Raw genomic sequence first — 27,505 nt, forward strand, 5'->3', positions numbered from 1 at the left:
GACTGCCTCTTGGTCCAAGTATAGGTTGTCTTCATAGTCATATTTAAATAGTAAAAAGGATCAAGTAAAAGAAATTTTAACAATGTATTTGTTGACCCAATATAAAAAATATTATTATCTAAATGTCTAATCAATATTAGATGCAACCCTGGACATGCTTACCAGAATATGCCAGAAAACTTGGAAGACAGCTGCCTGGCTAACCAACTGGAAGAGATCCATATTTGTTCCCAAGATAATCCAACAGAATGTGTAAATTAGCAAGTAACATCATTAATATCACATACAAGCAAAATACTGCTGAAGATCATTTTAAAATGCTAGAACAATCCATAGAGAACTGTCAGAAATTCAAGCTGGATTTAGAAGAGACATGGAAGCAGGGATATAATTACTCATGTCAGATGGATCTTGATTGGAAGCATAGAACACCAAAAGAATGTCTATTTTTGCTTTATTGACTATGCAAAGACAGTTGACTGTGTGGATCATAACAAATTATGGCTAATAATGAGAAGAATGGGAATCCCAGATGCTTAATTGAGTCATGTGAAACCTATATCTACGTGAAGAAGCTGTTTTGCAAGCACAGCAAGAGAACACCATATGGTTTAAAAGTGAGAAAGGTATGTGTCAGGGTTGTATCCTTTCACTATAGCTATTCAATCTGTATGCTGAGCAAATGATTTGAGAAGTTGGACTCTATGATGAAGAATGCGCTTCAGGATTGGAAGAAGACTCATTAATAACCTTTGGTATGCAGATGACACAATCTTGCTTGCTGAAAGTGAGGAGGACTTGAAACACTTGCTGCAGAAGGTCAAACACTGTAGTCTTCAAAATGGGTTATATCTTTTTTAAAATTTGATTTTAATGAAAGTTTACAGAGACTTTGGATTTCCATTTATTCATCATTGCACTTTTCTCCCTGCCAACCCCTCTTCCCCAATTCCCTTTTCTCTTCGAAATGTAAAAGAAACAAAATTCTTTCATTGTTATTCAATCCCTCCCCCCAAGTCCACTTCACTATACTACCTTTGTTCTGGACTCCTGTCATAACAATAATATCTAATCATATCCCTTTTAAACAGCTCTTTCCCTCTTCTGTTTCAATGCAGTATACATTATTTATCCCTTCTTTCTAAGTCTCCCCCCAGCCCCTATGCAGTCTTCTTTTATAACAGTGACATTATGCTGTATTTGTCTTTTTGAGACTGAGATATTTCACTCAGCATAATATTCTCCAGGGTCACCCATTTTGTATAATAGTTCATGAGTTCCTTGTTTTTCAATGCAGTATAGTATTCCATTGTGTGAATATACTAGAGTTTCTCTATCAATTCATTTGTTGATTAGCACTTGGGTTTTTTCCAACTCTTTGCTATTGTGAACAAAGCTGAAATAAACATAGGTGTGCATGTATCTGTTTGGGCAGTTATGGTTTCTTTATATTCCCAGTAGTAGAATTGCTGGATCAAATGGTATTTCGATTTCCAGCCTTTTGAGAAAGCACCATACAGCCTTCTATAGTGGTTGTACCATTTTTCACTCCCACCAATAAGGGTTCCAGTTTCTCCACACCCTTGCCAGCATTTGATGTTTGCTGTTCTTTTAAATTTTGCTATTCTTACTGGGGTGAGATGGTATCTCATAGTTGTTTTGATTTGCATCTCCCTTAGAGCTAGGGATTTTGAAGTTTTCTTCATGTGTTTGTTTGCCATCTGAATGTCATCTTTGGTGAAGTTTCTGTTCATATCCTGTGCCCATTTTTCAACTGGGTTATTTACCTTTATCTTGTTGTGGTGCCTGAATATTTTATAAATTCTAGATATAAGTCCCTTCTCTAACGTGTCACTACCAAATATTTTTTCAATATTAAGTTACATCTTGACGTCAAGAAAACAAAACTTCTCACCACTGGACAGATACGCCACATCACAATATGGAAAAAAGTTTGAAACTGTCAATGACTTCATCTTATTTGGATCCACAATCAATGCATGTGGTACCAGCAGTCAGGGGATCAGGAGACATATTGCACTGGGAATGTCTGCAGTCAGGAATCTCTCCAAACTATTGAAAAGGAATTGTGTTAGTTTGAGGACTAAGATGCACCTGATTCAGGCCACGATCTTTTCAATCACTTACTGTGCTTCTGAAAGCTGGGCAATGAATAAAGATGACAGAAGAAGAATTGTTCCCTTTGAGTTGTAGTGTTGGAGAAGAGCAGTGAATATCCCATGGATTGCAAAACAAATATGTTTTGGAGAAGATGCGGAGAACTGCTTGGAGGTAAGAAAGGCAAAGCTTCCTCTTTCATTCTTTGGGCATGTCATTAGGAAAGGCTAATCCTTGAACAAGGACATCATGCTTGGAAACGGCGGGGGGAGGGCAAAGGAAAGGAAGAGCCTCAAGCAGGTGGATTGACATAGTGACTGCAGCAATGGGCTCAAATGTATCAGAGATTGTGAGGTTGGCACAGGGTGGTGTAGGGTTCAGATCTTCATAAGGTTGCTGTGAGTCCTACTCAACTCAGCAGCACATAAGAACAACAATCAATATTAAAATGAATTTTGTATTTTTACATTATTTCCTTAATACTAGATTTTCAAAACTCAGAGTTTATACTTGGAGCAAATTTTTACTTGAACCAGCTAGTACTTGACAGCTCCAGGTACTCTATCCTGGGGCAACCAGAAGTCTGAAGGTAATAATGATGATGATGATAAAGCATTTTTTCATGGGCAGTGTACTTGTCTATGAGTTATTTATCCATCATCTTATGCAATCTTCACATATGATGAAGTGGATTATTTTATTCTTAATTTCAGAGGAGGCATTAAGACTCAGAAGGTTTGCTCACTGTTACTCAGCTTGAAGGCATCATTTGCACAAGTGCCATCAATGAACAAAGGTGGAAGGCTGAGGCATATTGGGGTGTGATAGGAGTCACTTAAAGAGTGTTCCAGCTCTTCAAGTTCTCTGGCTACTCTGTGACAGGTGGCATAATGATGTCCTTCTGAGTGGAGATTCCAATGGAAAATTCAGATAAGATCCTACAAACAGACAAACACAGTAACAAAAAAAAATTCTGTTAGCTGAGAGGGAGACACATAGAAGCTTGAGAGAGAGAACTTCAGAGGAAGGACAGTACTCCTTTAGAGGGGGTGATTAGAGAAGGCTCCAAGTTTGAGCCTTAAAGATTGATGGTGCAAAAGTTGAGGGCTAGCAGAGCAAACAGTAGCTGCAAAGGCCCTGGGGTAACAGAGCTCATGAGGAATTACAAGAGAGCCAACTGACTACACCATGTGAGCTAGCAGAGAGAAGGAGGGGTGAGGTGAGGTTAGTAGGCAGGGGCCAGTTCATGTAGTTCCCTAATGACCTGGCAAGAGAGTTTGACTTTTGTTCCCTGAACTAAGAGCTCCTTGAATTGAGGTGGGAAGTGGGAACTGATGTGATCTGATGATATACTTTTTTAAAAGCTGCCCCCTCCCTAGCTGGTGCCATAGTTAATGTTTCATGTGTTTGCCACCATTAACCCCACAGTGTGCCCCTCCCAGCTTTACCTATTCACTGCCCAGCATGGTGTGTAGCAAGCATACAATAAATTGTTACCAGAGTCAAACTTTGTCCTTCTGCTCATAGGCCGTTTTTAGGTGCTTGTTTTTGGTTCATTGTTGCTTTAATGTAACACCAGAAATCATATATACTGTTATTAGTTGCCATGCCCTGTCAAGATGGTTTCAGTGCTGAATGACCCTATTCAACAGGACTAATCACTGCCTGTTCCCGAACCATGATCACACTTGCTGCTGTCTGAACCCATTAGTGCTCAATCCATCTCATTGAAGGTCTTCTTTTTTTGCTGACGTTCTTACATAAAATCAAAATCAATCTCACTGTCTTTGAGTTGATTCTAACTCCTCGCGAATGTCCATCAGATGGTCAGGGCTGCAAATCTTAATGGTGGAAGACTGATGCATTTTCCTTCCTTGGTGTGGCTGATGGATTTGAACTGTTGACCTTTCCGTTAGCAGCTCAACACTTAATTTACTGTGCTAAATCATATGTGTTCTTCACAATATAGAATTGTGTGAACCAGAAAGTAGGTGTCCTTCTACACGCTATTCTCCCAAACAAACTACTATCCAAAACCAGGTGCAATTTCCTCTCTCTGGGATGGTGGTGGTGGTTGTTTTTGGGTTGGGTTTTTTTTCCCGTTTTTAAAAATTTACTATTAATTTCAATGAAAATTTACAGAGACTTTGGATTTCCATTCATTCGTTGTTGCACTTTTCTCCCCTCCCAACTCTCCCCCCACTCAGTACACTACCCTCTTGGAAAAGTAAAATAAAAATTCTTCCATTGTTTTACAATCCCTCCCCCAGGTCCAATCCACTATTGCAGCCTTCACTCTGGACTCCTGTCATGACAAAAATACCTAAACATGTACCCTTTTAAACAGTTTTCTCTCTCATATGTTTCAATGCAGTATACATTATTAAACCCATCTTTCTCAGTCTCCCCCCCCCCTAACCCCAAGTTCAGTCCTGTTTAACAGTGGCACCATGCAATATTTGTCCTTTTGTGACTGAGATACTTCACTCAGCATAATGTCCTCCAGGGTCACCCATTTTGAATAATATTGCATGAGTTCCTTGTTTTTCAATGCAGCATAGTATTCCATTGTGTGAATATACCATAGCTTCTCTATCCATTCGTTTGTTGATGGGCACTTAGGTTGTTTCCAACTCCTTGCTATTATGAACAAAGCCACAATAAACATGGGTGTGTATGATTGTTGTTGTTGTTGTTAAGTGCCATTGAGTTGAGCATAATTCATAGCGACCCTATGAGCAAAAGAACTGAACCCTGTTCTATCCTCTGCCATCCTCACACTTCCTGACACACGAGTCCATTGCTTCAGTCACCATGTCAATCCACCTGGTTGAGGGTCTTCCTCTCCTTCACCAACCCTCCACCCTTCTCCAAGGAATAGCCCCTCCTAGCAGCATGTCCAAAGTATGTGAAGTGAAGCCTCATCATATTTGCCTCCAAAGAGCACTCTGGCTGCACCTTCTTCAAGACATATCTGTTTGTTCTCTTGGCCACCCATGGGATGTTCAGTGCTCTTCTCCAACTCACCATGTTTTAGATGATAATGTGCATTTTCTACTAAACTATGTCATAGACTTCCTCCCAGGGTAATATTTTTTTTAAAAAACCCAAACGACGAATCTGTTCTCTCTCTTTTTTTCCCCCAGCCTACCAGCAGAACTGAATATTTCCTAGCCTGATGAGGAAACTCTTGCAGTGACCTCCACTCAGTCAGTGCATACAAAAATGCTCCTCCTTTTAGTTGCTTTTCTGTCTGGACAAGGAATAAAGCTGAAGTAATGTTTTGTCTACAGCAGACTTTTTTCAAACCAGGAGAACAATGGTTGAGCCAACTGGTGAAGAGTAGAAATGGGATAATCCTGTTAGCCACACCGTGCACTGAGGTCTGTTGGGTCTTTATTTTCCTCAGCTCACCCCACCTCTCTACCTGAATCCTTTTCCTTGGTACCATGTTATTATCTCCTCTGGGCACCCTGGCTCCTCTACTGGGTCCAGTAATTAGCCTGCTCCATCTGATCTTTTTGTTTGTCCTCTCTGCATGAAGTCTCACCATTAAGACCCTGGGAAAAGCAAAATTCCTCCACCTTTGTAAACACAAAATCAAAATTCCATCTGCATTTCTTGAGAAACCTTTTTTTTTCCTTGTACAAAGGAGTTAGCACAGAAAATCAAACCATCCTGACCCCAGCAAATAGTTTTAGTCATTCAGTAAATATTCCCAGCGATTACAGGTATAATTTTTATTGCATCTTTTACCTACTGAATATAGGGATAGCCTGCAAATTGGCATCTGAAATATTTGTGATTCGTGTATAAGAAGAATCTCAGGGTTAGTTTTGCTATTATTTTTAGATTTCAGAACACAGCAGACATTCTCAAATGTATCTTGCGTGGGTTTGCCAAAATTCCTGACTTCTGGTCAGTCTAGAAAAGTTGAGACAGGGTGTGCTTTCAGACTCGATCATAATCTTAAATGATACATTTCTCTTGTATGCCCCAAATCCTGTGTTTCTAGGACTGTTTGAACAGTGAGGAGTGTACCTTAGGGATGAGGGTAGGAGTTAGTAGGACGAAATGTCCTGGACAGTATGTTGCTGTTATGTGCCATCGAGTGGCTTGCGACTCATAGCGACCTTGTGTACAAGAACTCTAAATGCTGTTCTATCCTGTGCCAACCTAGCCATCTCAAACACACTTATTCCCACCGCTCCAGTCACAGAATCGATCCATTTCACCAAAGGTCTTCTTCTCCTTCGCCTCCCCTCCACTCTGCCAAACATGATGTCCCTCTCCAAGAACCAGTCCCTCCTTGCAACATGCCCAAAATATGTCAGATGAAGCTTCAGAATCCTTGACTCTAGGGAACACTTTGGCCTCACCCTCTCCAGGACAAACCTGATTGTTCTCCTAGCAGTCCATGGTATATTCAACACTCTTCTCCAGCACCACAGCTCAAAGGCATCAATCCTCTTTCTATCAACCCTATTCACTCTCCAACTCTCTGATGCGTAGCACATCATTGTGAAGACTATACCCCGGGTCAGACGCACCTTAGTCTCCAGCCTGACATCGTTGCTGTTCAGTACTCTTGAGAGGTCCCTCACAGCCGACTTTCCCAATGCTAAAACTGTTAACTACCTCAATCTCTTCACCATCCATGTTGATGCTGCCAATTGGCCCAGTGGTTAGAGTCTTTGTTTTCTTGACATTTAGCTTCAGTCCATATAGGAGGCTGTAGTCCTTGATCTTCTGCATCAAGTGCCTCAGGTCCTCCTCAGTTTCAGCAAGCAGGGTTGTGTCATCTGCATAACGCAGGTTGTTGATGATTCTTCCACCAATCCTGATGCCACATTCCTCTTCGTATAGCCCAGCGTCTCGGATGATCTGTTCTGCATACAGATTGAAAAGGTATGGAGACAGAATACATCCCTGACGAACCCCCTTCTTGATTTTGAACCATGTAGTGTCTCCTTGCTCTGTTCTGACTACTGCCTCTTGGTCCAAGTATAAGTTTCGCACTAGCACAAATGTTCTGTGATTCCCATTCTTCTTAGAGTCAGCCACAGCTTGTTGTGATCCACACAGTCAAAAGCCTTTGCATAGTCAATGAAGCACAGATAGACATTCTTCTGGTATTCTTTGCTATAGTTAACTTCAAACTGACTCTGACTTGTAGTGACCCCTTGTTCTATATAGTAGAACTCCTCCATAGGAGTGTCCTTTAAGAAAGCACTTTACCAGATCTGACTTCTGAGGCACCTCTGGATGTGTTTGACCTGATAATCTTTTTGGCTAGTTGTTGTTGTTATGTGCTGTCTAGTCAAGTATGACTCATAGCGATCCTGTAAACAACAGATCTTAACCCTGACCTATTCTTTGCCATCCTCGCAATCTCTGACACACTTGAACCCACTGCTGCAGTCACTGTGGAAATCCACCAGGTTGAGTGTCTTCCTCTCCTTTGCTGTCCCTCCTCCTTCCCAGCATGATGTCTCTCTCCAAAGCACAACCTCTCTTAGCAACATGCCGGAAGTGTGTGAGACAAAGCTTCCTCATCCTTGCTTCCAAAGAGCAATAAGGCTTCACTTTCTCCAAGACATATCTGTTTGTTCTTTTGGCATCCCATGGGGTATTCAGTACTCTTATCTAATACTGCAATTCAAAGACATCAATTTTTCTTCTGTCATCCTTGTTCATTGTCAAGTTCTCAGATGCATAGCAAGTGATTGAAAAGACTATGGCCTGGATCAGGTGCACCTTAGTCCCCAGACTGACATCATTACTCCTCAATAATTTGGACAAGTTCTTAATTACTGACTTTTCCAGTTCAGTATGCCTCCTTATTATCTTACTACTAGTACCAAGTGTACTGATTTAGGATCCAAGTAATGAAGTCATTGACAGCTGTTCCATGGTAAAGCCCTAGAAAGAATAACAAGAAAAGGAAAAAAAGCACTAAAGGTAATTTTCATGTGTAGCATTACACATTTCCCCCGACACACTTACATAAAAATTACATGTTAACTTGCCCCCTACCCCCAGTGATCTTCTTTGGCAGGTAGAGTAGAATTATCTGTTTTAAGGATGAGAAAACACAGATTTAAAGAGGTTCAACAGGATCACACAGCCTGTGTGTAGCAGAAGCAAGCCTAGAAGCTAGGGCTTCAGGCTTCTCTTCTGCCCTCCCACCATCGCTGTACCATGCTGGACCAGGAAGTGCAGCCAGTGTGACCTTTTCAGATCATGTCACTTTGTTTTCCGAGAACAAATTAAAATTTGTGTCTACTCCTTCCTCATTTGTCAAGGAATGATGACCAAAAAAAGGAAAGCATTGAGCATGATGTGGGTCCTGTCTCTCCCCAGGCCTCTATCTCTTGCTGTAAGCAGAGAAATAATGTCTGCGCCCGAGCTGGATTTCTGTCAAAGACTCGGAGAGGGGCTTTCACTGTTACTGAAACAGGTCCTGCACCAGGTAAGCAGCTGTCTTGGTCTGACTTGGGCCTAAGAGTCCGTGCACTGGTTTGGTTGTTGGGACACACTGTCTTACGTAGGGAGTCTATTCTGAAGGCGGTAGGATTTGGGGAGCAGTGAGAAGATCAGATCAGCTCCCCCTTCCAGGAAAGATAGGTGCTGGCAGGGCTCTGGAGACCATCTCCTAAATGGACTTGTCGGCCTCCTCTTTCCCAGCCTGGCACATCTTCTTTGGACAGCCAGGTCAGAAAGTGGCTTCTCAGTTGTGACTTGTGTAAACTCACAGACCCCAGGGCTGGCACAGGTCACTGAGGGGTAGGGGGAACAACAGTACATCCAGATCGTGCAAGGCTCAAGGCTCTGGTGGAATATTCTTCTTGCCCTGTGCCTGGGGTGACTTCATCATCTAGTCATATGGGATGGTAGTAGCTCCGCTTACTGAGCTTGATAGGGAACTCTGGTGGCCTAGAGGCAAGAAGCTGAGCTGCAATCCTGAAGGTATGCAGCTTGAATCCACCGTGGGAGGAGGACAGGCAATCTCTTCCTGGGCAATTAACTGCTTCTGAAAACCTGCTGGAGGGTCAGCTATGGTTTGGTTCCAATTCGATGGCACGCAACAACTGAGCTAGGTGCTTTCGTGCAGTCCTCCCGCAACAGTCCCCACGGGCTCAGGCTCTTCTTAACCCTGCTTCTCACACAAGGAAACCGAGACTCAGAGAGTTGAAATGACCTGCCCAGAGAGTCACATAGCCAAACAGCAGGCCTAACCTCCCCCCACCCCCCCCAAGCAGTCTGGCCGTTTCCTCATCACTCCACTGGGTCTTTTGTAATCTCCAAGACTTGGGGAGACACAAGAGCTTGCCTGCCAGCACTTCCCCCACCACTGGGACCTTCTCTCAGACTTCCTATTCCTTCCTGCCAGTCCAGGTGAAAAGTTTCCAGAGATATCTGGATCTGCAGCAGCTGACAATCCAGGAGCACTCATTATATTAACAAAACAGAACACTTAAAGTAGTTGCTGCCAAGTTGATTCCAACTTGTGTTGACATCCCCCTCGCACTTCCTCTGTACCCCCTGTTGGCTGGCAGAGTAGAACTGTTCTCTATCAGGCTGCCAAGGCTGTGACCTTTCAGGGTCAAACCACCAGTTTTCTGGTTAGTAATCAAGCACTTAACCGTTTGCACCACCTAGGGGATCCCACTTGTTTTAGGAATCCTTCCAGGGTCCACAGATGCCTTCCTCCCAGACACATGGCCCCTGAGCCTTGATGAGAAACAGCAGGAGGGCTGCTCCAGGAACCTTGCCTCTTGGGGGTGTGTTTGGATTAAATTGCAGCACAAGTCAGATTTCAGCAAATCCAGATTAAAGCAGAGAAGATCAATGTGAAGCTGAATAACAAAACCAACCCTAATTAGGAGGCTGAGCCCCACTTGAAGCTCCTCTGCCTTGCATCAATCATCCCCATGCAGCAAAACCCCACCTTGTTTGTTTAGACAGGAGACAAAGACAGGCATCCCTGGGTTTGGCCTGAGTCCCCACCACTGAGCACTGGAGTGTGAGCACCCTCGTGGCCAGCCGCATGCGCCCACTCGCTCCTGGAGGCTCCTTGTAACACAAAGGAAGAGGAGAGAGGTGGGCCCCAGCATCTGTGGAACCCCCAACTGATCTCAGCGACTGTTTTCAAAATCCTGTGGAACACACCCCTGGCATGTAATTACGTGCTCAGAAAGTGTGAGCTGTTAGGATTACTTGTCTCCATTTTACAGATGAGAAAAGTGATACACTGAAAGCAAGTGAAGGTTCAAACTAGTGCAGGGTCCTCCAGTTGGAGATGATTCTTGGTCCACTGGACTCCAAGCTTGGTGCTCTTCAGAGATCCCTCCCAGGACAAACAACTCCCTTTGAACGTGTGGCCAATCCCTTCCACCCACAGAGAGGATGACACTGCACTTTCCACTTTGCCCTCCCTGGGAAGTCTCCTGTGAAGCCACCACCCCTGGCATCCCTGATCCCGCCTCTCCCCTTGGCCTTTTTCTCAGGGTCTCTGAGGGCTATCCATTTAGCTACAATTCAGAATAAAATGCTCGCCTTTATACCTTAGCAAGTTGAATTTCTTGAGGTCTGGATATGCCATGCACAAGTCTAGCCACTTCACAAATGTCTCCTCTCTCTATTTTCCTCCCAAAGAAGATGACTAGAACATGGGCGATGTCCATGCTAACATGTCTGTTGGGAAATTGAGTGTGAAACAGAATCCAGCTGCTGTCCACTGACGCAGAGGCGGAAGAGCCGACCCATGGCAACCCAGGTCTTAGCTCTGTCTGGGCTGTGAGGCTACATAAGGTTTTGAAACACTTGTCTTGCTTTTCAGTATTCTTCAGATTTTGTAGGTGAAGTGTTGCTTTAACCTTAACAGAAAAGAGGAAGTTGGAATTTTACATTTTGTAAACCATTATGTGCTGGAGAGATTTGTCTGAGTCTCTGGATAAATGTGAGTCTCTTGGTTAGGCCTTTGGCATCTCCAAGTCTCAGTCTCCTCCCCTGTCTGATGCAGGAGCTCCTCCCTGCCACGCTGGGCTGAGGTGAGCCAGGTGTGGTACATATGGCCTGTGTTAGATATTAAAAAAAGAGGGTGAGAGCCCGAGGGAGAGAAATAAAGAAAGGACTTGATCCCAAGAAATGAATAGGCCGTTATTGAACGGTCTGAGAGGGACGTCAAGTGACCCAGCAGCATGGCATGCAGACAGGCAGTTTGGGGGGTTTCCTTTTTATAGGGGTCCTGGGGGGGACTAAGATGGTATTTCTCCGAATTTGACATGTTAATTAAGTTAGGTTTTAGCACCTTTTTTCCAAGCTCAGACCCTTATGAGGATCCATTGTCTGGTCTGGTCGATCAAGCTTGGGGGTGGTGGGGCAACTACCATATTCTTCCTTTAGCCTGTACTGTCCAGATGGGATTGTTTGGGGTTCGTTCAAGCAACTCTTCCATCTAAATATCCTGGAGCGATATGGCCTCAGATTTGTTAAGCGCACTTATAAGTGTGAGGTACTGCCATTTATTTTTTTAAAAACTTTTTTGTTGGGAGCTCTGGTGGCCTAGTGGCAAGAAGCCGCACTGCAATCCCAGAGGTACGCAGTTCAAATCCACCAGATGCTATGTTGGAGAAGAAGGAGGGACAATCTCTTCCTGTAGCAGTCAGATCTGATTAGACGGTACACAAACAAAAAATAATAATAAAATTTAGAAAAAAAAAGAATCAACAAAACTTTTTTGTTGTGATTTGAGTGAAAGTTTACAACATACATCAGTATCCCATCAAACCATTCTTTCATGTCATCACACTCATTTCAAACTCGATGGGATACTGAGCCATTCTTTCATGTCATCACACGCATTTCAAACTCATTGCCATCAAGTTGAAAGCTACTCCTAGCTGACCCTGCAGCAGGTTTTTGGAGGCTGTAAATCACATGGGAGGAGATTAGCTATCTTTCTCTCATGGAGCCACTGGTGGATTTGAACAGCCTGAGAGCCACAGCCTTTGGGTTAACAGCATAACTCTCCAGACGTCACCACCAGAGCTCTCTGGACATGGCTTTTTATTTACTTGGGGGGAAAAATGTTCCTTATTCTGTTTTAAAATTTCTTCCTGCTTTAGGACATTATAATATCAACGAATCTCTTGTGAAGCAGTCACCAACGGTATTAGTGTCTTGTTTTAAATCGAAAACTGACCGTGGAGTAAAAATGCTCTCAACAGGCCCAGGACCTGGTTCTTACAACCCGAATGACCAGTCTAAAGTTCAGAGAAAGTCTCTTATCCCGTGAGTCCTGACAATTCTCAACTTTATTCTGAAAAGCGGTGCTGAGGAGGGGGAACCAGCACAAAGCAGGGAAGGGAGGGGACCACGGCTTGGCAGACACAGCCTCACGCCACTCTCCGGGGCCCCAGTGGACACATGGTCCACACAAATGCTCAAAACAAGACCTGTCAGAGATCAAGTTTTATACCTTAGTCCCCTTAGACAATGATAGTAACCTTTCACAACAAATTCAGTGACTTAATTAGAAAACACAAAACCTGGTCTTGTTTCCAAGTATTTCAGTAAGACATAAAAAAAGTCTGTGACAGAGGAAGAGTGTAGACCACGTAGATGACTGTGCATGTGTTCCAGCTGCCCTTCTCTCATGGTACACCTCTCGTGTTCAGTTCTCTTAATCCCCGGAAAAGATCAAAGAAGACCTGTCCATGGACTCTTTCACTCTTCCTGCTTTCTGTAGCTGCCTTTAGCTCCGAGGGCCCCCTCTTGGCAGTACAAGTGGATGTGACCAGTGATCCATGCCCATGTTCTGATCTGTGAGAAGCACCACCAGAGACAGTGTGGGTGACCATGCGCCCCTGGCCACGCTGCTAGCTGAAGCGAGCTGCACATCTGTAGCATCACTACGCGGTGTACTCCTAGTACTATACATCCACTATGGTTTTGTAATCTTGCTATGTTATTTTTAAAATTTCTCATATTGATAACCTAAGGTTTGTAAGAGTGTAAGATGAAAAACTTTGAAATGCTAAACTGTCTTAGTAGAGGTAAAGAGAACTGATTTGGGAAGAAGTACTGAATGCTGATATTTATTGAGCAACCACTGTGTAACAGGTCTTGGAACTCTTTATTTCATTGTCATAACTCATTGTTGTAGAAAGTAGTAGTCTCAATTTATAGAAGAGTGAGCTGGCTTTCAGCGAGCTCAGAAAGGGTTACCCAAGTCCCCAACAGCTAACTTGATATGATATTGGGAATTAGACTCAGGACTGCCTGGATCTTTCCATGTTCCCCAGGTTACCATAGTATCCTGGTGGTGACATTATTCTGTTTTCATTATCTGAAACTGCCAATGTAGTAACAGAACACACAGGATCAACAAAGCTCTCCTAAGGTTTGTGCTGATAGAGGTTTGAAAAGCCTGGACTGTGGAGTGTACAGACTTGCTGGATTTGAACTTCGGCTCTGCTCTGTGGCCTGGGGTAGTGTTGGATTTGAACTTCAGCTCTGCTGCTTTCATGCTGTGTGGCCTGGGGTAGTGTGCTAGCCTCCATTTACATATCCTCAGCTAACATAGCTAATTCACACCTTGCAGGGTTGCTTTCAGGATTAAAAATATACACCTGGCCTGCTGTCCTTGTTAGGTGCCATCCAGTCAGCTACAACTTATAGTGACCCTTTGAACAACAGATCAGAACTTAGCCCCATCCATTGTCATCTTCACAGCTTCTGTCATGCTCAAGCCCATCGTGGTAGTCATTGTTGTCAGTCCAGCTCTTTTTTTGCTGACACTACTTTTCCAAGCGTGATGTCTTTTTCCAAGGACTGGTACCTCTTGATAACATGACCAAAGGGTATGAGGTGAAGTTTCACCATCCTTGCCTCTAAGCAACACTCAGAAAATACCATGGCATGTAGTAGATGCAAATGGCAACTTGATAGCACACATTGAAAAAATGGAGACAGAAAATTGTGTTACCATTTTTTAAATCCTGCGCATTTATGTTACTTTTATCTGAGAGGATAAAAAGCCCACAGTTCTTATTAGTTCCACAATTGGTTAATTAGGGAGCCTTCTAGAGCACATAAAATTAACTATAGTTAAGAACAACCTGAATTTAGTGATCATCTCAAGAATATCTTTAACACACTGAATACTAATGACAAAAGACTAGACAAGTTGTAGTATGACAGTGAGGACATTATCCATGAAGAAAGCAAAACTTTTTAAAAAGGCAAGAAATAAAGAAAAGACCAAAATGGCTGTCAGGAGACACTCTTGATATGGAGCAATGGCAGTGAGCAGAAGAGAGGTGAACAGAAGATTTGGAAGGGCAGCTCCAGAAGAAACAGTGTTGTGATGAAATGTGCAAGGACTGAAGTTAGAAAACCAAAAGAGAAGAGCATGCCAGGCATTTCAAAAGCTGACAAAACTGAAGAGAAAAAGAAAAATCAAGCCTTGAGTTGTAATGGTGAAAGATCCTTCCCATGGGCAAAATATTAATATAGGAGGTCTCAGAAGATGATGGCAGGAATGCACAGTCCAGTCATTTTAGGAGACAGTGTCTGATCGGGCACTTCCTTCAGTGGCACTGAAGGAAGAAGTCTGAGCTTCACTGAAGTTGTTGGTGAAAAATAAGATTCCAGGAGTTTACAGAATATGAACTGAGACGTTTCAACAAATGGATGAAATGTCAGAATCACTTACTTATTTGCACCAAGATTTTTGCTACTTGGCCAAACAATACGAAGAGATCTGGGTTTGTGCCTATTCCAAAGAAAAAATGATCCAACAGAACGTGCCAACTATAGAACAGTGGCATGTTGTCATTGTTAGGTGCCTTTGAGTTGAACAGTATCGATGTTGTTATTAAGTGCCATTAAATCAAGTATAACTCATAGTGACCCTATGAACAACAGATCTGAACTCTATCCTATGCCATCCTTATCAACCCAGACACATTTGAGCCCATCCCATTGTCAAGCAGTATTATGTTGTTGTTGTTAATGTTCCATCAAATGTGCAACTCATAGCAACCATATGTACAGCAGTTCTGAACCCTACCCTGACACACTAACCCCAATTGCCCAAGTTACTGTGTCAATCCATCTCATAGGCAAGTAAAAGTTTTCTAATAATAATGGGGGGGAAAAGGTTGCGGCAGTACATTGGTGAACTGCCAAAAATTCAAGCAAAATTCAAAAGAGGTTGTGAAACAAGAAATACCATTGGTGATGTCAGATAACTCTTGGGTGAAAGCAAAGACTATCTGAAAAGTGTTTACTTGTTTACTGACAATGCAAAGGCATTCAGCTATATGGATCCTAATAATTATGGATAGTGTTGCAAAGAATGAGACTGCAGAACTCTTGCACTCTTGCAGAACCTTTATATAGGCCAAGAGACAGTTGTTTGAATAGAAAAGAAGGGAATGTTACATGGTTTAAATCAGGAACGATATATGTCTGGGTTGCATCATTTTACCACAGTTATTTAATCTACACACTGAGCAAATAATTCAAGAAGATGAATTATATGGAGAATAATGTGTGTCAGAGACAATGAGATTGGCACCTAACAATAACAACAGGATTGGAGGAAGACTCATTAACAACCTTGATTTGCAGATAACACAACCTAGCTTGCAGAAACCTGAGAGGACTTGAAGCCCTTCCTCACGAAGATCAAAGACTATAGCCTTTAGTATGAGTTAGACTTCCTAATAATAAAAACAGAAATCCCACATTTGTATCAATAAACAGCATCAAGGTGAAGGGGGAGGGGAATCAATGATGTCAAGGATTTAATTTTATTTGAGTCCACAATCAATGTGAATGGAAGCAGAAGTCAGGAGGCGAATAGTACATTGCATTGGACAAATCTGCAGCAAATGACCTGTTTAAAAGATTTATTAAAAAAACCAAAAAAACACCACCCAAGATGCCACTTTGAGGACTAAGGGCAGCTTACTCAAGCCATAGTCTTTTTCAGCCACCTCTTATGCATGAGAGCTGGACAGTGAATAAGGAGGATAAAACAAACATGGATCCCTTTGAACGATGGTATAAGTGAATAATATTGAATACGCCAGGGACTGCAGGGTCAGCTCTGTCCCCATCTGAGCCCTCACTTCGTGTAGTCTCCAGGCAAGGCTGGTTATTGGGAGGCTGGGATGGAGCAAAAAAGGTACCTGGGCATCCCCAGAGAGGTCACAGACACAGTGGAAGGCCAGCAGTATTGGACATAGTATGACCGTTAGCCTAGGTCAAGGAAACAGCAGTTAGGGACGTTGTCAAGTTTAGGATCTGGAGAACAGTTTAAAAAACTGGATGGTATCCACTAGGCAGCTTATCTGTCCTTCAGCACTTGGGCTCTGTAGGCTGCAGAGCTAGAAGCTGGGGCAGGAACGCCACGAGGGACAGAATCGCTCCAGATGTCAGGGACTTCCTGCCTCCAGTCCAGTAGGGAGTGCATAAGAAAATGGCTTTTGAAGTTAAAAACCCAGTTCTGTCCTTTACAGGTTGGATGACTTCTCTCTGAGCCTCAGTTTCCATGTTATTAAGTGTAGATAGAATCTAATCTCACAGGGAGGATTAAATGGGAAAGCACTTGAAAATAGCTATTATCATTATTATAAGTGCTATTAGTACTAAATGGACATAGTCCTTCAAGATCACAACCTGAACTTGAAAACTTCTTCAAGGAAAATGGTGAAATAGGAGAGGAAAGGAGAAGATTCATGATTGTAAGCTGTTTTGTCTGGAGAAGTGTCATGTGGCTTCTGGTCAAGCTTGGACGATTGGTTTGAAATTGTTCTCATTTTATGACATTTGCATCTAGCATTCAATAGAATTTGTAGGTTTTTGGCTCTGTGCTGCAGGCCTTAGTGCTCAGGTGAAGAGAACAGTATATATCTCCAACCAAGCTCATCTGACAAAGTCTCAGAACAAGGCAGAGTGGTGTGAAAGAAAATGCTGGATTGAGTGAGTCTCGTGTTGCATAACCCCACCAGTCCCCAAGGGCAGCCTTCCCAGCTGGGACAGTGCAATGGGACTGCATGTATGGGGGTCACTGGTCCTGTGTGAAATTTTGTGAATGAAGACTCCTTGCCTAATAAGTTTGAAGAGTACTGTACACTAACACCCTGCCTCTGGGAACATTACAGTGCATGCTGACATTATTAAAGACTCTGAGAAGGTCTGCAGCAGAGGAACTTTTCAATTCTGTGTCTGCAAACTTGGTTCAGCTTGGAAAGTAGATAGAACTCAGGCTCTGTGGCAGGGCAGTAGTAATAACTTTCTCTATGGTTTGGGATTAGGAATCTCAGAACACTTTGACCAGGAGGCAATTTTCAGAACAGAGCAAGAAAACACTGTATTGTTAAAATCAGAAAAGGTGTGCACCAGGGATGCATTCTATCTCCATATCCTTTCATCTATGCTTGCAACAGATCATCCAGGAAGCTGGACTTTATGAGGAGGAATGTGGCATCAGGATTAGAGGAAGATTTATCAATAACCTGCATTATGCAGATGATACAACCTTGTTTGCTAAAACTGAGGACCTGAGGCATTTGAGAAGGTCAAAGACTGCAACCTTCAATAGATTGAAGCTCAACATCAAGAAAACAGAGATTATCACTACTGGGCCAATTGGTAGCATCATGTTAGAGGAAGAAATATTTGAGATTGTTAACAGCTTCAGCTTGCTTAGTTCCACAATTAACACTCTTAGTACCAGCAGCCAGGAAATAATTACATTAAAATTAATTACAGAAAGTCTTCTGTCAGGGATCCAAAATGCTGAAGAGCAATGATGTCAGTTTAGAGACTAAGGTGCACCTAATCTAAGTCATGGTCTTTGCCATTACTTGCTGTGCATCAGAGAACTGGGCAATACCTAAAAATGACAGAAGAGTCAATGCTTTTGAGTGTGGTCCTAGAGAAGAATATTAAACACACCATGGACTGCTGAAAGAAAAAAACAGGTCTGTCCAGGCAAAGGTGAAACTAAGCTGCTCCTTGGATGCTAGGATTTTGAAGCTCTGTCTTACATACGTTGAGCATGTGGTCAGGAGAAGGACACCAGGCTTGGAAAGTAGAAGGACAGCACAGGAAAGGAAGACCCTGGATGGGATGGATGGGATGGATTAACACAGGGACTCATAGCGACCCTATGAACAAAAGGCCTGAAGCCTTTCTAGAACCATCATCATTTATCAAAGTTCATAGAGTTTCCAGAGACATGTTGTTTAGGAAGTGGATTACTTGAACATTACGTGAACCCTGCATTCACTGTCCTTAACTAGAATTTCTTGGTTTCCATCTTTGAGTAGGTTTACAGCCTCAAGTTAATATTCTGGCTTTCTTTGGGAACCAGCAGGAAACAGGGAGGTATTCAATCTCTTTGGAGTTGGTATGCTCATGCTCATATTAAAAAATCATTACTGGTGAGTTGAAACCGATTTGCAGCTGACCCTCCAGTGGGTTTTCAGAGGCTTTAGATCTTACACGCAGAGACTATCTTCCATGGAGCAACTGGTGAATTTGAACCACTTGCCTTTGGGTTCAGAGCACAATACCTTACCTACCAGGTCACCACCAAAGCTACTCACCAAAAATATCAAAGCACAGAGGGTTGGGAGGTTCAGGTATATGACAGAAGTACTCAGGAGGTCACAACAGGGTCAGGGATGGGCTGGCTGTGCTGCCAAGGGAGACGTCAGAGGCAGGGTGGCCTGGTGGGCGTAGCACAGGCTAGTCACACACCTTCTGTTTGGGAGAGGGGCCACTTAACCTCTGGGAACTCAAATCTATCTTCCCAACATGGTTTGCAAGGGTAAACTAAGAATATCCACATCATTCCCAGGTGTAGTCCACATCATTCCCAGGTCTGGCGTGCTAAGTTCTCACTAAATGTTAAAGGGTCCCTGGGTGGTGAAAACAGGTTTTACTCATCCACTAATCTAAAGTTTGGTGGTTTAAAATCCCCCACTAGTGCTTTGGAACAAGGCCCGGTGAACTTCATCCACAGAGATTACAGCCACGAAAACCCTATGGGGCAGCTCTGCTTTTAGGAGTGACAGCCCAGCAATCAACTCTATGGTGATGGGCTTGGGCTTTGGTTCAAACAAACAGGATCTGGTAGCATTTTTAACAAAATGTGTGAGCGACTCATCTGTTCCCTCCTGATGTTTCTGCAGTGGTCCTTGTGGGACAAGTGTCCTGCCAGGGACTGGGGTGTGTTTGCAAATCCACACGTTTGGTCCAAGAGCGTGTCGTGGGTGTTTCTGTACTGTGACCTCCTTGCTGACTCAAAAGCTAAGAGGATTTCTCATCTTCCAAAGTGTCTTTAGAAGAGAAGTGAAGTGTCCGCCACGGTTTCACTTCTTGAGGCATTTAGTATCCGTCACAGTGATGACTCAGTGGATTCAGGTGAGTCAGGAGAGGGTTTTCGGAGATCAAAACAGTTCCTCTTAGGGGAAGCCTCCCAACTCACCACTTGCCAACCAGGAGGCGAACCACCCAGTGACATCTCTCTAACCCTGGGCCTTCTAACTTCCTGGAGATTTTGAGCCATTGGCTTTGCACAGACATGCCATCTCACCAGAGCCAGCGTTGAAGAAACCCTCCCTGTTGGCCCTGCTCCAATTTAAGTAATTACCTTGGGCCCACCTAAGGTTCCCCTGGGATTTTCAATTAGATATGGGATGCTTCTTCCCCAGCGCCTGTAATCTGTCACCCTCTACCCTGTTAAACAGATACTGCATTCCACCCCAGAGGCAATCGGCTGCCCTTTAATGATGAGAGAGAAAGAAGAAAAAAATTGCCCCTTTCTCCCTCCCGACCCTGGGAATCCCTGAGGCAGAGTGGACCTGTGCCTGGGAGTGTCCTGAGGGTCTCGGATGCCTTCCTGGGTGCCTGCTGAGTCCTCTGAGACCTTCATTATTCTCGATGATTTGCAAACAAGCTCACATTGGAAGCTGCAAACACAACTTAATCCCCATTGTGGCCAATGCAGAGCCTTTGAGAGATGTGTGCTTTCCACCAGGCAGGGCCAGGTGGCTTTTATAACCGAGCAATGAGGCTCATAAAAGCCAGTCACAATGCTCAGTGGGCTGCCCTGGGCTTGATCCCGCCTGACCTTTGTGATTCGCCTGGCCTCACCTGCCATGGTGACTCCTGGTCTGGGAGATGACAGACTGTCAGATGGGGGTCAGAATGTCGAAGTTCTCTTAACTGTCTGTCATCAGACACTTTTCCGCTGCAGTTCAGCAAGTGTACCCCAAGCTCTTTCCTATGATCCCAGAACACAACAGTCAAAGAGGAGGAAAATCCTGTCTCCTCCCTGGAAGAGCTGGGCAGGCACAAGACTCAGGAAATCTGTTCTGTAACATGTTGTTGTTGTTACGTGCCGTCGAGTTGCTTGCGACTCATAGTGACTCTATGTACAACAGCCCTAAACTCTGCTGTCCTGTGCCAATCACACTGTCTCCGATACACCCATCCTGATTACCCCAGTCACTGAATCAGCCCACCTCACAGAAGGTCTTCCCCTTCTGCGCCGTCCCTCCACCCTCCCAAGCATGATGTCCCTCTCCAAGGACTTGTCCCTCCTTACAACATGTCCAAAGTATGTCAAACGAAGACCCAAAATCCTAGCCTCCAAGGAGCAGCCTGGTTTAACCCTCTCCAGGATGTTGTGTAACATGCAGAGGGGGGAAAAAAAGACCTGCCAGAGCCACTTGCCCTGAGCTCTGCACCTTTACAGAGGTCATTTGCCGGAGGCATTGCTCCTTTTAGTTCATGGATGAAGCGCTGACTTACCACAGTGCTAGTGGGTCCAGGTGGACTGGATTCTAAAGAGTCGGAGGAGGGGAATGCCAAAGGCAGAGGGGGAGGAGCAGGAGGGGGGCTTGAGAAGTTCCCCTGAAGGTGAAGAATGAATAGAGTTGGCAGGGAAAGTAGGTATTTGTGGCATCAGAAACCACATGGACTAAGACATGGAGTTGTTGAGCAGTGCTGTGATGGCTGGTCCTGGAATGTAGGATGGGAGCAGGGGAGCAAGGGAGATGAGGCTTTTGCCTTGATTGTTCCCTCTGCTGGCACTATCCTTTCTCTCCTTTTCTGCATAAGAATTCCTCATCCTTCCTGGCAAATGCCCCCTTTCCAGGATAGATTTCTAGATTCACCTGTTAGAATTCACATACCTTCAAAACACAAAATATTCACCTTTATTCTAGCATACAGCTCCTAAAAGGGATAGCAGTGCTTTATATTTAATCTTCATAAGAACTCTGGGCTGCAGTATTGTTACTCACCCTTTTACCGGTGAAGAGACTGAGGCATAGGGAGGTTAAGAGACGTAAGCTATTGAATGAGGAAGTGGAGATGAAAATGTAAGTCTGACTGCTGAGCCTTTGCTTTTGACTCTGATAACTATAGCAGGCTGTCACTAGTTCTGTACTTGATCTTCTCCAGCAAGAGATTCTCAAGTCTTTGGGGACATTCAAAGCAGAAAAAAGTCTGGACTTGCCAAATGCCTGACATGAAGTCACACATCCTTGGGGCTCACCAAAAATCTAGAGACGTGGGCTGAGGGTGCCAAGCTCTGCTGATGGAGAGGAGGGCGAGAGTCTAATCCATTCTCCTCAAGAGCATTGGTGAGATGTTGACTTGGCTTATTCCAGTTTCATGGGAGGAGCCACCTCCTGGTCTTCTCAAAGAGCAGGGTGGAAAGCTTGGCCTTGGGCCCAAACTGACTTCAGCCAATGGTTGGCTCATTCTAGTTTTCGTTTCTGGGACTCAAACTCACCTCAACAATTTCAGCCACACACTCAGCAGATTTCTGGGGTGCTTTGAAGCAGGAGCCACAAACCAGAACAAGGAGAAGTCAGCTTTGAAATACAGAGTAGACAGGCTGATGAAGAAAGGATGCTACTTTCTCCTCCCCAACACTGTTCCTGTTCAAACCTTTTTTCTTAAATGCACCCAAGTCAGTTTGTCCATCAGGCATCATGGATAGTTATATCAAGGTAATTTACAGTGACTCAAGACAGCTTCCTCAGGGGGATACTACTATTAGTGGCCCCCCAAACTCCTATTTCTAAGGCTTGCTTACTTCTCTGTGACCAAGTCATATGTGGTGGTGTTACAGGGATATTAATACTAATGACAATTTTTATTGAGCATCTACTATATACCAGCACTGTCCTAGGTGCTTTCCCTATTTTTCTCTATCATAATCCCCTTACAAAGAGCAGGTACTATTGATTCTTGCCACAGGCAAAGTCCAAAGAGGTTAGGGAACTTGTCTGAGGTCATAAGCCAGTAAGTGGCATGGTTAGAATTCAGGCCCAGGTCTGTGAAACTCCATAACTTTCTCCCCTCTGCCATGATGCCTTCCCTACACTGGTTGGCACCCGGAGACCTGAGTTTTAGTGAAAGTGGTACCATGACTTGCAGTATAACTGGAGGAATAGGCATTTTTCTCTGAGCACCAACTTTCTTGGCAAAACAAGGAGGTTGGGTGAGATTTCTCTAGGACCTTTCTAGAGCTCCTGAGTTTAAGAATACCTCTGCCTTTGGAGGTCTCGGCAAACAGGCAACAGAGTCCTAGTGAGCGGGAATCCTCGCCACTTCCTCTGCTTGGGTGGTTGGCTTCTAGGTAGGTTGAGGCTCTGTTGGCCATTCAGTGCTCTGAAGACCTTCCCTTCCTTCTCATGACAGGCCTTAGAGGAAATTCCAGATATGAGGTATAAGTAGGCCTCTCTTCTTTTGCACAGTCTGAGATGACTATGGTAGAGTAACATTACTCCCATGACAATCCCAGAATCCTCTGGGCTAACCCTGAGGAATCATTTGAGGCAAAGTTGAGGGTCATCTTGTCCAACCTTTTCATTTTACATGTGGGGGAAATGAGGCCCAGTGTGCATTACTGACCAAGCTAGATCTCGAGGCCAGGTTTCCTAATCATTCATTCACTTACGCGTTCTCTCAATATTAGAAATAAAAGACAGACTCCCCTTTTCTGAAGAAGGATGAGGTAGACCAGAAAACAGACTATAAGGTGGTTAGTCTCATGCAGGGTTATCTGGATTGCCAATATCTTTCTCTTCTGCTGTTCCTTCTTTTCAGGAAGATATTTAGGAGGATTCCTGGAATAGTCTTTAGAGATCTGCTAGTTTTGAGATGACAAATCCTAGAATGTGGGCTTCCTCCCCCCTTGCCCTGGCCACTGGCAGACCTCACAAGAGGATCACCAGTGCCTCTTCCCACTGAGCCCAGAGGAGACGTCGGCATTCTGGATACAGAGCCGTAGCCAGGACCACAGGGTTGCCATAGCAGACATGTGAGCTGGATGCTTTCTGACATTTGTGATAAACTCAACAGCAATGTCTCCTAGGAATGTGACTGAGCTCTCACTATATGCCAGACTCTGTTTAGGTGCAGCATCTCATTTAATCCTGAAAACAAGCCGATGAGGTAGGTATTATTATGGCCACCATTGTACAGATGGGAGAACTGAGACAGGAACTCGAGAGACCTCAGCTCACTAGCAGAGCAGCCAGGGTTCTGTCCAGGGTCCCCTGGGGCTGTGTCTAGACCTGACTTGGTGCTGCCCATATCTTGGCTATGCCCCAAAACTGTTGTTTTGCCAGTGGACTGTTTTAGTGATATCTTCACATTCTGTCTCTTCTGAAGGAAACACCCCATGCTGAACATCTCTGCCCAGCCTTTGCCTGTGCCGTCAAAGCCGTCTTTCCCAGGCCCTGGTCAGTATGACATCGTGGATTATGAAGGGCCCCCCAAGCATTTCATCTCGAGTGCCTCATTTATGTCCAACACCGGTCGATGGACGATGGCCCCGTCTGAGCCAGAACTACCCGGCCCAGGTCAGAGGACTGCTTTAAATGATTGTAAAAACCAAATCTTCTGGAATTGTTTGTCATTCCTGGGCCATCAAATGTCAAAGATTTATAGGCTGTTTGCCAAACAGGTTACAGGGTTTAGAGAAAAGTTATCAGCTCACATTCTCAGAGTATGTGTTCTGTTGTTTTTTTATTTAATTGAAAGGGCTTTTCTAGATGACCGAAACCAGAGATTCAGAGCTGATTACCATGAACCTCTAGGAGGCTCAAAGGTGGGCTCCAGAGAGTCTAGCCAAAGCGTCTTGATAGTATACGTGAATTTGGAACATGCATCTATTTTCTGGGGTGGAAAAAAAGTTGAAGCTTTTGTCAAATTCCCAAGAAGTTTTTTTTTTTATTTCTTCTTTAAAAAAAAAAACTGTTGTTAAAAACATATAATCCAACAGCTACCAATTCAACATTTTGAGTTGTACAATTTATATATCCATGTTCTTATAGATGGAGAAGTTCTAGGAAGCAAGGAGCTCATAGATCCACAGAGAGTTCAAGGTGGGGGAGGAAGCCAGGCTGACTCCTGTTAATTCCATTTGTTGTGAAAGAAAGCAAAGAAGATTCACTGGGACACTTTTAAGCTACTGGGTTCAACTCCCTTTTTACAGATGAGCTGAAGTAATGACATACCTACCTATCTTGTTACCATTGAGATCTACCCACGTCAGGAGGAACTAACTAGCTCTGATGGGTAGTCTCCGTGCTTGGCCCTCTGGAGAGTCCCACAGCTAGTTATGACTTTCCGACAGTGTCCAGAACCGGTGGCATTTGGGAATGACAGCTGTGACCTGGCAGGAGGATAGTAGCTGTGGTGACCACTAAATTCAACCTTTCACTAAGAACTGAGGGTGCTTCCACCAGGGAACACACAGATGAAATTGTTGCTTGTTGTGTCTATCACAGAGTTGGACCCTCCTGTGGGTTTTCAGAGGGGGTTAATTACGAGAGAGTAGATTGCCCATCCTTCTGCAGAGCAGCTGGTGGCCTCAAACTGCCTGCCTTTGGAATTGCACTGCAGTTTCTTGCCGCTAGGCCATCAGAGTTCCCTGAGATGACATTAGACCTGGCATTTATCTCCTAGAGGCCTCAGTCTGGTAGGGAGCCATCCTCTTCTGACATATCAAAGCAAAGGGAGACCGCATGGGGAGAACTTCACTCTCCTAGCTTCAGCCTTGGAAATACAGTGATAATCAAACATGAAGACGAGAGAGGATTAATCTTGTGGTATCAGATCTTCAGCCTTGGAAATACAGTGATAAACAAACACGAAGACGAGAGAGGATTAATCTTGTGGTATCAGATTTGTTCAGTAAATGTGCAAATATTCCACATGAGGGAGAGCTCCGGGAAATTGGCAGATGGTAGGCATCCTTGTCAGGCCCAGTACACTAGGACTTTTTGGAAATTCTTCCCATATACCATCCAGCGATGGCCTATATTTGTTGGAATAATAAGCAACTTGATGGCACTGGATAATGGGTTCTCTGTGACATTCCTGGTGTCAGGAGATTAACACACAGGTGCAGGCCTGCACCTTATTCTACACCTTGTTGTTCTGACCACCTCGGCCCAGGTGAGCTTCCATGACAGACCTCCTGGGCATAGACACCTGCAGGCCTCAGCCCTCTTGGTTCCAGAGGACACAGAGATCCTTGGATGCCCCTGTGCTCTCAGCAGCAGCTTCTCAGGCACATTACCAGAAAAGCTGTTCACAGGAAGCTGTTAATGAAATCAGTGTCAACCCGGGGGGAGTCCTGTCTCCTTAGAGGGTTGACTCAGAGTCCTTCTTAGACATGCCTGCCTATCTTCTAGAGAACCCTGTCTGCAATGGTGGTGGCTTTCACTTTTCCAGAAATTTCTGTAATGATGAAATCAAAACAAAATCCCACCAAGCTAATGCCTCACGTTTTAAATATACTGCTTTCCTAAGTATTTTTGCAAATTTTCTGATACGGTTTTAAAGAAGGCAGGAGTAGAGGTCAAGTCCTGCCTCATCAAATGAAGTACTCTGTGACCTTGACTTCCCTCATGGAACACATGGGGGCTGGAACAGGGGCCCTGGGGCCATTTCTCTCACAGTGCTGTCTTTCTCCTTTCAGCCACTTACAAGCCGGAATTCCCAGGGAAGCAGTCCTTTCTCTACAACGAGGACAACAAATGGATCCCCGTGCTGTAATGATGCCACAGGAGTCTCCTGCCTGCACCCCTCAGCTGTACAGGGGCATAACGCATATATATCTCCTGTGATACCTAATGACCTTGTATACCCTTTGTCCTTGTTTCCAACTGCTTCCTAGAGATTGGACCCCCATCCATGCTGACTCAGGCATTTCCAGAGTGGATGTGAGGAGTGGAGAGAGCCTTTATCCCGCCCTTCTCAAAACGTCAAGCTGGCTTCGGGAGCCTCCATATCATGGAGCATGAACTCCAAGGACGAGAAAGCAAATCCACCATAAAGCCGGCTTTGGCAGCTTCTCAGACTAGAAGACAGGAGTCTGGGCCAGGGTTCTGGGTCCCACTGTGTACCCGCACAGTGGACAGTGGAGAGCTGGGGCCAAGTGTTACCTCACTCTTCTGTCCTTGGCTTCCAGACTCTTTCTTGAGTTCTAGAAGAGTGGGGAAGGCCCAGAGCACCTGTGACAGAGACACAAAGTTTGCCTGGGCACTTTTCCCCAGCTAAGCCTTCAGAAGAACATGGACATTGTTTAAGCAAGTCCCTGTGGTCATTTGTACCCATGACTCACGTTCAGGAAGGGCAGCTCATCAACTATAGGCTTTGCATATGACGGCAGACATGGACAGGGCCCTGCTGGAGCCAGAGCCCTGGAGGGAGCAGTTCTGAGGCGTCTCAGGAGGCTGAGCTCCATCTGCACCTAAAGGGTCTTTCTTTTCCCTGACCTTTGCCCCTCCTTGACCTAGGACTCTGTCCCTTACTTGACCTCCTGCTCCAGTGTCAAGTCAGGGAAAGTCTTGTTGACCAACCTTGACTCATCCTTTAAAGGAGCTTTTCTTTTGACCCTTAATAAGAAGAGGAAATATCCAAGGAGCTACAAGCATGTAGAAGTAACCCCAGGCCCCTCTTTCCCAAATAGTGATATTATTCTTCACTCGTGGAAATGGAAGTCTCTTGTGCAGTTACCCCCATCCCTCCAGTCCTCTTCTCTGTCCCTGTCTTTCTCTCCCATCCACACAAGGCCCCTCACCTGCTGTCAGCTCTCTAACTTTTGGCTGTGACCAGTCCATCTTGGGCTTTTGTATCAAAACTGTCCCATGATTGGCTCTTCAGATGGGAAGAGGCCAGTCAGAAAGACAGAAGGGAAATGTGGGCTAACGTATCCCATTAAACTGATTTCTTGATTTTCATGAAAACTGGCCTCCTTCTTTGCTCTACATCACCTCGAGATTTCCTGTTGACTTAGAATGGGGAGAGGCAGTGGGGAGCACTGTGCTAG

General features: G+C 44.4%; 1 protein-coding gene across 1 annotated transcript in view; it reads left to right on the forward strand.

The window, feature by feature from the left end:
- Window positions 1-26,229, forward strand: part of STPG1 (sperm-tail PG-rich repeat containing 1) — a 49,428-nt gene extending 23,199 nt beyond the window's left edge. Inside the window, exons 5-8 of the mRNA XM_006883654.1 lie at window positions 8,482-8,590; window positions 12,249-12,414; window positions 23,836-24,026; window positions 26,153-26,229. Of these exons, the coding sequence (XP_006883716.1) occupies window positions 8,482-8,590; window positions 12,249-12,414; window positions 23,836-24,026; window positions 26,153-26,229 (543 nt within the window). The remainder of the gene's footprint in view (window positions 1-8,481; window positions 8,591-12,248; window positions 12,415-23,835; window positions 24,027-26,152) is intronic.
- Window positions 26,230-27,505: the final 1,276 nt, after the last annotated feature.

This window comes from Elephantulus edwardii, unplaced genomic scaffold (assembly GCF_000299155.1).
Source record: "Elephantulus edwardii isolate Elephantulus edwardi_28Jun2011 unplaced genomic scaffold, EleEdw1.0 scaffold00028, whole genome shotgun sequence".
Lineage (NCBI taxonomy): Eukaryota > Metazoa > Chordata > Mammalia > Macroscelidea > Macroscelididae > Elephantulus > Elephantulus edwardii.